Genomic DNA, 11,684 nt, shown 5'->3' with positions numbered 1-11,684 from the left:
ACAGTGTCACACTCTCACAAGCTAAAGACCCATCAGAACACTGTGCAGTGTCACACTCTCACAAAGCTAAAGACCCATCAGAACACTGTGCACAGTGTCACACTCTCACAAGCTAAAGACCCATCAGAACACTGTGCACAGTGTCATAGTCTCACAAAGCCATGTGAGGAAATTCTCGAGACCTTCTGGGAAAACTGAGTAAGCAAGGCATGAGTCTCCTCCTCTCTGCCCCTCTGTCAGGCGAGCTGTTCCTGGAGTGGGGTTTCGTGCCTGTCCCAGGTGAACCGACAGGAGTGAGGTCACTTCAGCTCATTCCTTACGGCTGGCTATTGTTAATTCCTCTATGGAGAAACGTGTTCTCACCACAGGAAGCTTGTCCTTGTGACTGACACTTACTCAGCTGACTCTGCTTAACCCTCAGAGTATAAACTGACTGAAGCTCTGACTAAAGCTGGCTATGGCACAGACTTTATTCTACCTCATTGTTAGGGCCCACTCTCCCAGGTTTACATCACCAAGTAAAGTGGCAACAAAGAACTAATACTAGTCTTCTCAGTGCGGGATTCTTCCTACGGATTGCAATGATAATATATGCAAATAAATTAATGATATGATAGCACCATATCATTAAAATGAAATACAAAAACCTTATGTCATCTCAAAAGATGCAGAAAAGGCATTTGACAAAGTTCACAATGGATAATCCCATCTACAAAATTAATAAAACAAAACAACTATAAATAAATCCAAACAAAGTTTTAAGAAATTAAACAAAGATATAAACAAATAGAAAGATATCTTTGTTCGTGCACAGGAAACAAATCAGTATTGTTAAAATGTCCACACTACCCAATGCAATCTACCAATTCATTGCCAACCTATCAAAATACCAATGGCATGGCAAACAGAACTAGAAAATAAATCCTGCAATTCATATGAAAGATTCAGTGTCTAAATTAAGTATTTGTTTACCGTCCAGTATTAAAATGCAGTCAGCCAGACATGATAGTACATGCCTTTAATCCCAGCACTTACAAGGCAGAGGCATCTCTGCAAGTTCAAGGCCAGCCTGATCTATATAGTAAGTTCCAGACAGCCAGAGCTATATACTTGTCTCAAAATACAGATAGATAGATAGATAGATAGATAGATAGATAGATAGATAGATAGATAAAAATAAGTTATTTTAAGATAGGCAGTCATACCTGATTAACAACTTCAAAATATATGGCTAAGGTTGTAGTGGGACTGAGTCCACATATCTTCCACTGACAAGTGCCACCTGTTCCAATCTCCTGTAAAAATAAAAGACAAGGTGCTTGAAAGCTAAAGAACCTTATTTATTAATATATAAGAAGAAAAGCAGGGATAAGCCTCTGATAAGAAAAAACACATAGCTTTCAGATATATTCAGTAAATGTTAAAACCTTAAAAATTTTAACAATATATCACAAACTCATAATTAAAGTAAATTTAAGTAATTTTACATGATAAAATATTAAGATTATTAAAAGGTTTTTTACATGATAAAATATTAAGATTATAAAAAGGTTTATAAAGTAAATTAAAAGGATTACATGGTCCTTTGAAGCAAGCACTATTTAATGAAGGATCAACCAACCAATTCCTTACCTTTCCACCCCACTCTCCTGTCTGTCTAAAAGGACTCTGCATATTTACATATGAATAGGCCCTCTACATTATAAGCATTCTAAGCTCCAAGAAACTTTAGACACAGGTCTTTACCATAAAAATGGCATGTAAACTGATTTTGTATCTTTGTCATTCTTGAAAGCTGGTGATCTACTTTGTACAGTCTTTTCATCTAGCTACAGCCAGCCACGTGACAGTAACTCTGGAATGCATTATAGCTCTCTACAGGCAGGGGAAAGAAAGGAGTTGAACCTTCAATCCCTCTGATTTCGTTGTTCTGTTGCTAATCCTGGCGACGAAAACCATTTGGAATTAATTTTGCCTTTCAGAAACCTAGAAATTTCTAAACTTATTTCAAAGCACTAAGACAAAGATGCACTCAGCCATATGAAATGGAGCATTGGGCAGTGTGTGTGTGGGAAGAAGCACACACGGAAGCACGCGATGGAAGGTCAGCCACACAGCAATGCAAAAGAAATGGTAGAGGCTTCCATGATGGGTCTGCCTTTCTTAGCCTAGAAATCAACTATATTTTTTAGAACAAACATTACTTACATTTTCAGACACGCAGGGTCCTTTAGAATTAAGAGACACACAGGGTCCAATAGCTCCTGAAATCTTTATTTCCCTTGAGGTCTGAAAATAAGAACATGATACATTTGGTTCTCTCAAAGATGAAGTCAGGGCTGGCAAGATGGCTGGGCAGATAAAGTACTCGGCACCAAGCCTAAGTTTGGATCCCAGGAGCTACACGGTAGGAGGGAAGATCTGCTGACTCCTCTACGCTGTCCTCGCATCTCCACACAAGCAATGCACCGTGGTATGTGGGGGTGCGTGTGCATGCATGTGCACACACGCACACACACAAATAAATGTAATAAAATTTTTAATAAGTTCAGATATTTATAACTGTTTTAAAATATAAGACACTTTTCATATTTAAAATTCTAAAGTCCATGAAAAACCAGTGTGGTGATGGACACCTTTAATTTCAGCACCTAGAGCCAAAGGCAAGTGGATCTCTGTGAGGCCGAGGCCAGCTTTGTCTACATAGCAAGTTCCAGGGCAGCCAAAACATACAGTGAAACGTGGTTCTTCCTCAACCTACAAATGACAGATCTACGTATCTCCAATCTACAACAGCTCACATAATTAATAGTATGGTTCTTGTATTTCAACCATCCCCTCTCACAACGCATTCTTCTCAATGTTAACATTTTATGCTGGCGTCCTGGGTCAATTCATTTCCTCTTTCAGAAAACACTAGAAGCCACATTCCCCTGGAATAAACTGTATCCTGGATATACTCACTTCTCTTTTCTGTTTGTTAGCATGTTTGTTTGTTTGTTTGTTTTGTTTTTCAAGACAAAGTTTCTCTGTGTAGCCCTGGCTGTCCTATGACCTCAAACTCAAAAGAACTGCCTGATTCTGCTTCCTGAGTGCTGGGATTAAAGGCATGACCCACCGTGTACAGCTCTCAATTCTCTCTTTTTTTTTTTATTTTTTTATTTTTTTATTTTTGGAATTTTTTTTTTCTTATTCACTTTACATCCTGCTCACTGCCCCCCTCCCGGTCACCCCCTCCCACAATCCTTCCCCATCCCTACTCCCCTTCTCCTCTGAGTGGGTGGGTGCCCCCCTTAGTCCCCTACACTGGCACATCATGTCTCTGTGAGGCTAGGTGCATCCTCTCCCACTGAGTCCAGGCTAGGCAGCCCATCTACGACATAGCCCACAAGTAGGCAACAGCTTTTAGGATAGCTCCCACCTCCAGCTGTGAGAACTGGGTGGGAGGGGGGTTGGGGAGAAGCATGGTTGGGGAGTTCAGGATAGGGTGTGGGGAGGGACAGGTGGGATGGCTAGATGGCCATGAGAAAGAATGGAAACCTACAACTGCCGGGGGTGGACAGGGAAGAGCATCTCCAGGAAGAGACAGAGACCTAGGTAGGATAAGGGAGGCACCCAAGAATCAATGGGGGTGTCAATTCTCTTCTTAAACCTCTCCACCACTTTGTTTTCTACTGTTACTTTATTAAATCATATATATCGGGGGCTGGAGAGATGGCTCAGTGGTTAAGAGCACTGACTGCTCTTCCAGAGGTCCTGAGTTCAAACCCCAGCAACCACATGGTGGCTCACAACCATCTGTAATGAGATGTGATGCCCTCTTCTGAAGACAGCTACAGTATATTCATAAATAAAATAAATAAATAAATCTTTAAAAAATCATATATATCATTTACTCTCTCAAAATGAAGTTTCCCTATAACAAGACCTCCACCTTAGAGATCTAATCACATCTCTACAATTTCCTACCATCATGCTGACTACATGGTAAACTGTCAATAAAATGTCAATAAGAAATGTTTAATGAAAATTCAAAATCAATGGTTTTGTAATATACATGTAATTAACAATAAGCCTTCCAAGTGTTTTAAGTCAAAATTGAAATTTGATGGAATTGTATGCCCAACACTAATCACAAAACAAAAGAATAATTCCCTCTCAAGTTAAATAATTTCCACTATTATAAAAAACTAACACAGCCAAGTGGTGGTGGTGCAACACCTTTGATCTCAGCACTCAAGAGGCAGGGCAGGCAGGCCTCTGTGAGTTCGAGCCCAACCTGGTCTACAGAGTGAGTTCCAGGACAGCCAGGACTACACAGAGAAACCCTGTCTCAAAGAAACAAACAAAAAAAAAAAAAACCTAACAAACAAACAAACAATCTAACGTATGCTGGGCATGGAGAAGCACACCTTTAATCACAGACACCTGGGAGGCAGAGGCAGATGAACATCTATGTTTGAGTCCAGCCTGGTCTACAGAGTAAGTTCCAGGACAGCCAGAGCTACACAGAGAAACACTGTCTCAAAAAACAACACAAGCAAATAAACAAAAAAACCTAACATATAAATTGAGTATAAAACCATAATGTCTAGTGCCGGCCATATTAGAACACAGCTGACTCACAGCAACTGGAAAGCTGAAGTAGGAGGGTCGGGAGTTAGAAGACAGCCTGAATGAGACTTATCTCTAAAAACAAAAATACCCAATAGAAGAAACTTTACCATCACTCAGAACAAGCCCAGTCTCCTGCATATTTAATAATACCTCCTCTTTCTGGGAAACAAAATCTCTAGCTGAAAGTTTTAAAGTAACCATGACTTTTTAAAGTTCACCTGAAGTTGACTAAAGTTTTACAGTTACCATTAAGTCTTCAAGGTTCTCAATTGATAAACATATCACACATGTCAAGTCTGGGTTCTTACCTTTATTTCTAATGTGCCACCAAAGCCCATTTTAAACTGGCCATGTATATCTTTGGTGAAGACTCTTTGGAAAGTTTGCTTGAATAAGGAAGTATTGAAAGAGTCACCCATTACCATGTATCCTCTGCACAGAAAAAGGCAAACACAATATACAAAACGAATTAACTGGGCTCATGTGTTACCAGAAAAAATAAATTACTATGAACAAATAGTAAAGCAACTCCCCAAAATAAATGTTATTACTATTATTTCTATTAATAATTTTTAATTACCCCCACTGTGTGTATGGGTGTGTGTATGCCAGTGTTCATCTGAAGGTGTGAAAACAACTTTCAAGTATCAGCTCTCTCCATCCACCTGTGTGTCCCAAGTACCTGACTCCAGTCATGCCATCGGAGCTGTTACCCACTAAGACGCCTACAGCCCACGTTTTCTCCTTCCAGATGCATCATCTAAGACTATTCATTTTATAATATGCTTGACAATGCATCATTCATCCAAGACTGCTCCATTTTATAGTTAGTGTTTATAAAAATTGTCTACATTTCTGCTTCTCAAAGTGTGGTCTGAACAAGACACCCAAGTTATGTATACACGTTAATACCTAAGAAGTCCTTGTCCACATGAGCTGCTTCCCAGTCTCTCCTCCTGGTGTCTTTCTAACTCGCTCTAAGTAAGCTTTCACTGTTTAGTAAGGTTTTCAGAGTTTACAATGCTGACGTGCTTCCTCTCCAGCCTGCATTTTGTATCTGTATGCTTGGCACAGCTGAGCGTGGCCTTTACGTTCTGGCTGTTTACATTTTTTCCCTAGGTATAAATCTAAGAGAATACTGAAGGAAGCTGAACCGCTACTTTTATTCAGCAATGAAAGGAAATGGTGGCCCATCCCAATGTGAATAAATGAAAAGCATACTGAGTAACAGAAGTCCGTGGGGCTGGAGAGATGGGGCAGCAGGCAGGAGCATTTGTGTCTCTTGCAGAGGACCCAGTTCAGGTCTCAGTACCTACACAGCTGCTCACAACCACCTGTAACTCCAGTTCCAGGGGATCCAACACCCTGTTCTAACCTCCTTGGGCACCACACAGACACATAGGACACATACATATATGTAGACAAAACATTCATACACATAAAATTTTTATAAAAATCAATGGCAAAACACCACTGATTACTCCTCCACCTATAGGAAACATCCAGAAGAGGCCAGTAGTGTCACCTCAGGCAGGAGGGTGGAGTGAGGAAGGAGAGGAATGGAGACTGGCAGGTGACAAGCAGAGTCTCTCTAGGGTCATGTAAGTGTTCTAAAGTCAATCATAATAATGGCCATATACCTTAAGGACATACTACAACCTTATACATTTTAAATGGATCAATTTCATGGTTTACTATCTCAAAACACGACAAAAACAACCTAGTAACTTCATAATAAACTTTTTCAAAAGAACTTGTACCTTTATAATCCTGTCTTTTCAGAAAAAAAAAAAAAAAAATGAAATGTGAGCTCCAAAGAAGACACAGCAATGCTGTTAGCTAACACTGCCAAAAAGCTGGAAGACGAGTTTTGGGTTTCCTAAGCTGTCAGCTCTGGCTCATATTTGTAAGCACGCACTATTAGATACACACACACACACACACACACACACACACACACACATACATACCCAGTAAGGTTAGGGCAGCACTTCATCTCCAAGAGCCCTGTCTGATCCAGTGCACAGGCGTAGATATCGATGACATGACCGGTCGTAGCAGCTCGATTAGCCAGGGCTTCAAAATGCTACAAAAGATTTCAGTTAATATCAAAATATATATAACCTAATCAAATATATAACCCAGCCATCCTATAAATCTTTTTCCTATTAACAGATCAAAGTAATTTAAGAGTAAAAAGAATAATTCATCATAATTTACATATGATCTAGTCACATTTAATTTTCTACAGTTTCATAAAACTGGTAACATAACTTCTAGAGATCTGACGTCCAGAGAGACAAGTGACAGGCATCTGGAATCCCAGCACTGGGGCGGCTACAACAGGAGGATCATGGGTTGCACTGTATAGAAAGGCTGTCTCAAAATGAATAAAATCTAATATTTTCACATTCTTTGATGTAAAAGTCATTATTTTTAGACATGTCCCTAAGTGAAGCAAAACTAAACGGTGGTATAGAAAAATTCTCTACTGCAATATAAACACAAGAGAACAGAACTCTTTTTCCTAGCTAAATCTATAGTCAAGTAACAAACACATCTGAAAAGAGAAAAAATTAAAAAAAAAAAAACAAAAGATAAGCACATTTAGAGCAGTTTTTGCAGCTTTAACAATAAAATTCCCAAGTTCAAAAAGGGAAGTAATTAGCAGACAAAAAGCACTCAGTATCTAAATTATGACATCAATTACTATTAAAATATTAACAATGACTACCAAAAATATCAAACGGTATAGAAAATTAAACTAAAAGCCTGAACTAAAAACATAAAAAAAAAAAATTCTAGTAGCAGCAAGAGCATCAACAAGCAGCTCCAGCATCAAGGACTCAAGAGTCACCAACAGAAACTTCTGCAAAACACCCCCAAAAATGTGAAGTTACACATACAGAAAACAACTCACAAGAAAACATGAATGAGAGGTACCTTAGTTCCCTTTTTAACATATTTGGCATTGTCCTTCTCAATGTCGTGCCAGGATCGTATGGGTGTCTTCAGCTCATCCCCCACCACCATTCCAGGCCCCTGCGTAGCAGGACCACCGATGAACATCATGATCCGGGCCCCAGTGTTGGGGAACGTACACTATTGGAAGAAAGGAACTCACTCAAAAAGCGTAAAGGAGAACGAAAAGCAGGGGCATGCATTTCTGATAACAAATTTTAATGTATTACTCCTAGAAAGCAACATGTACTTGATAAGAAATAATTAAATGCTAAAAAGAAGACATTTGTTTGGCTAGATTTCTTTTTAAATCCTAAACAGTACTACACTCTTTTAAAGCAATCTCTAACTTACACCCTATAGTCAAGGTTATGTTTCCTGCTTTGTAGCTATAGAAGCAGGTAAAAGAGAAGACACTGTCTTCTGGGTTTTATTCCTGTTTTCTGTATTTAAAATGTAAGTATTGCTGGGCCTTAGGTAGCAGCGCAGTTGCTAGAATGCCTGTCTAGTATCCACAAAGCTTGGGTTGGATCCCCAGTGACATAAAACCAGACACAGTCTTCACGCCTGTAATCCCAGCAATTAGGAAGGGAAAGGAAGATCAGAAGTTCAAAATCAGCTTTGGCTACGTGGCAAGTTTGAATCTAGCCTTGGCTATGAGAATCTGTATTTAAAAAATAAAATTAAAACATAAGCACTACATATTTGTAATTGAAGCTAATGGATTAACTATTTCAATCTACTTTCTGTTTATCACATGATGCCCTTGAAATAGAGGAAGGGTGCCTGCCCCTTTAAAAATAGGGAAACAGGGCTGTAAGCAAAGCTCAGAGGGAAGCTCTTTTCCCAAAATCTCAAGACCCAGGGTAAACCTCAGCACCACACACAACTTCACATAAGTAAATAAAATGGAAACATAAGAAAGAATGCTATCAGCCGGGCAGTGGTGACACACGCCTTTAATCCCAGCACTTGGGAGGCAGAGGCAGGTGGATTTCTGAGTTTGAGGCCAGCCTGGTCTACAGAGTGAGTTCCAGGACAGCCAGGGCTACACAGAGAAACCCTGTCTCGAAAAATAAAAAAAAAAAAAAAAAAGGAAGGAAGGAAGGAAGGAAGGAAGGAAGGAAGGAAGGAAGGAAGGAAGAAAGAAAGAAAGAAAGAAAGAAAGAAAGAAAGAAAGAAAGAAAGAAAGAAAGAAAGAAAGAAAGAAAGAAATGCTATCGGCACACAGAAATTCTGAGGAATTCAGACTAGTCTCAATTAAGATTTTTCTTAAAAGGAAAAAGTTAAAATCACAAATACATATAAACGTGTGTATAACACATAATAATGTTTGCGAATGTGCCTCATATATAGAGTCACACCATAAACACAGCAGCAAAGGGGAAGGAAGACACAGTGTTCAGAACCAGCTGCGGCTAAGACACTCGTCAACAGGTCCTGCTCTGCAGAAAGCCTGTCAGCGCCTGCAGGGGTGGGCATGCGCACTGAGGGCTGAGAACTATAAGTGCGCATGGTATGATTGGTATCACGGTCTGCAAACTGAGTTAGAGGGAAAGAACATACAGCTGAAGACAAAACAGCCCAGAAACAGGAACAAAAAAGGGAATTCTGAGGAGCACGACGAGGGAATGTGAGCTCTAGCGTGCAAAATAAAGTGAAACAGTAAAGAACAGAAGTCTACAGATTGAAGGAATGATCAAATAAAATAAACGGAATTATTAGAAAGAGTCAAGTCTAAACATCTTACAAAATTCAGAACTCTATAGCTCTTTCTAAGTGTGCCTAGTAGGAAACTAACTCTCCTTAGAAGAACAAGACTCCATCACTCTCCTCAAACCCTGTATGAGCCCTGGAGGAACCGACTCAGACATGAAGACATGTGAAGATCACTTTGCACATACAATTACAGCCACCCTGAGCTCCTCCCATATGAAAGGCAAAAGTAAACACTGAACATAGAAGAACTCTCAACATTTCCAAGAAACAAAGGAACTGAGGATAAGCCATCTAGAAATGGGCCATCTACAGTAACACTGAAAAGGGGTCCCTGAACTCAGACATGAAAGATTCTCATCAAGTAGCAAGACTACAATGACAAAGGGCGGTGTCTTTTTCTCTACATGCTATTTGCAAGGTGCTCAACTCTACAGTTAGTATTTATGTGAGGACATTGATAAATGGCACTGTCAGGCTGGAGAGATGGCTCAGGGGTTAAGAGCACTGGCTGCTCTTCCAGAGGTCCTGTGTTCAATTCCGAGCAACCACATGGTGGTTCACAACCATGTATAATGAGATCTGGTGCCCTCTTCTGGCCTGCAGGCATACATGCAGACAGAATGCTGTATACATAATAAATGAATAAATCTTTAAAATAAAAACTGGCACTGTCTTAATGCTGTGAGTGGTAGCTCATACCTGTAATTCCAGTACTTTGAAGGCTGAGGCAGGAGGATTCAAAGCCAGACAGGCCTACATGAGTTTAGGCCAACCTGAGCTACAGAGACCCTAACTCAAACAAACAAAAATCAACAAATTATACTTTCAAATTATAAATAATATAAACTGTTTTTTCGGTTGCAGGCCAAAAGTAAAGAGATCATTCTAGAAATTCCAGCCCTTGGGAAATTTAAGTAGAAAAAAAAAAGGCCTGGGAGGAAACCAAAACTCTGCCTTTAGTTTTTATTTCTACACAACCTTGAATTCTGTTTCAAAGTCTTTACAAAGTATATCTATTCTGGGACTTTCTTTTTTTTTAAGATTTATTTATTTTATGTATATGAGTACACTGTAGCTGTCTTCAGACACCCCAGAAGAGGGCATTGGATCCCATTACAGATGGTTGTGAGCTACCATGTGGTTGCTGGGAATTGAACTCAGGACCTCTGTAAGAGCATTCAGTGCTCTTAACCACTGAGCCATCTCTTCAGTCCCTGGAACTTTTTTAAAATTAGTTTCATAAACAAAAATATTCAGCCAGGTATGGTAGTAAAGGTCTTTAATCCCAGCACTTGGGAAGCAGAGGCAGATTTCTATGAGTTTATGGACAGCCAGAGCTACATAGAAAGACCCTGTCTTAAAAAGAAAAAAAATATATTTTTTTTCTTTCTGGTTATCTGAAGTAAAGCCATGTAAAGACAATTCAACAATGAAGAACAAGTATGTTTGCATAAGAGTATAAAACAACCCACACGTCAAATTTCTTACTGAAAAAAGAAAATTTAAAAGTATTAAATTGCAGTGAGCTGTTTTTTTGTTTTTTGTTTTTGTTTGTTTGTTTGTTTTTGTTTTTGTTTTTGCTTTTGGTTTTTCGAGACAGGGTTTCTCTGTGTAGCCCTGGCTGTCCTGGAACTCACTCTGTAGACCAGGCTGGCCTCGAACTCAGAAATCCGCCTGCCTCTGCCTCCCAAGTGCTGGGATTAAAGGCGTGCGCCACCACTGCCTGGCTGTTTTTCTTTCTTTTTTTTTTTTTTGTTTTTTGTTTTTTGTTTTTTTGTTTTTTCGAGACAGGGTTTCTCTATGTAGTCCTGGCTGTCCTGGAACTCACTCTGTAGACCAGGCTGGCCTCGAACTCAGAAATCCGCCTGCCTCTACCTCCCAAGTGCAGTGAGCTTTCTCTTACATTCACTGAAAGCCTTCACATAGAACAGGATAACTGGGACATAAAGTAAACAGAAGGAAAAGAGAGGCTAGCATGGGGGCTCAGAACTACCAAACTCAAATGAAAGCCCATTGGAAGGGCAGTAAGAGAGTCAGAGTGAAATACACAAGTTGCAATGGAAAATAAGCCATGAAGACTCATTTTGTGTATAACTGCAGATCAGAAAACATGCATACAAGTAACACTTCAGGAACTGAGCAGGATGTATTTATACATTTAGAAATATGTATGTACATATATGTATATAACAACTAATAGAAGCCGGGCGGTGGTGGCGCACGCCTTTAATCCCAGCACTTGGGAGGCAGAGGCAGGCGGATTTCTGAGTTCGAGGCCAGCCTGGTCTACAGAGTGAGTTCCAGGACAGCCAGGGCTACACAGAGAAACCCTGTCTCGAAAAACCTAAAAAAAAAAAAAAAAAAAAAAAAAACTAATAGAAAAGGAG

General features: G+C 39.7%; 1 protein-coding gene across 1 annotated transcript in view; it reads right to left on the bottom strand.

Annotated features, from left to right (window-relative positions):
* The window catches only part of Sec23a (Sec23 homolog A, coat complex II component), a 56,710-nt gene that overhangs the window by 25,819 nt on the left and 19,207 nt on the right, over nucleotides 1-11,684 (bottom strand). Inside the window, exons 8-12 of the mRNA XM_028782204.1 lie at nucleotides 7,561-7,719; nucleotides 6,588-6,703; nucleotides 4,926-5,049; nucleotides 2,209-2,289; nucleotides 1,206-1,295 (exon numbers count right to left, since the gene is read on the bottom strand). Coding sequence (XP_028638037.1) covers nucleotides 1,206-1,295; nucleotides 2,209-2,289; nucleotides 4,926-5,049; nucleotides 6,588-6,703; nucleotides 7,561-7,719 — 570 coding nt within the window. The remainder of the gene's footprint in view (nucleotides 1-1,205; nucleotides 1,296-2,208; nucleotides 2,290-4,925; nucleotides 5,050-6,587; nucleotides 6,704-7,560; nucleotides 7,720-11,684) is intronic.

The sequence above is a fragment of the Grammomys surdaster genome, unplaced genomic scaffold, assembly GCF_004785775.1.
Source record: "Grammomys surdaster isolate TR1022 unplaced genomic scaffold, NIH_TR_1.0 98, whole genome shotgun sequence".
Taxonomy (NCBI): Eukaryota; Metazoa; Chordata; class Mammalia; order Rodentia; family Muridae; genus Grammomys; species Grammomys surdaster.
The sequence above is the reverse complement of the archived record's forward strand: the minus strand, read 5'-3'. Positions and strand labels throughout refer to the sequence as shown.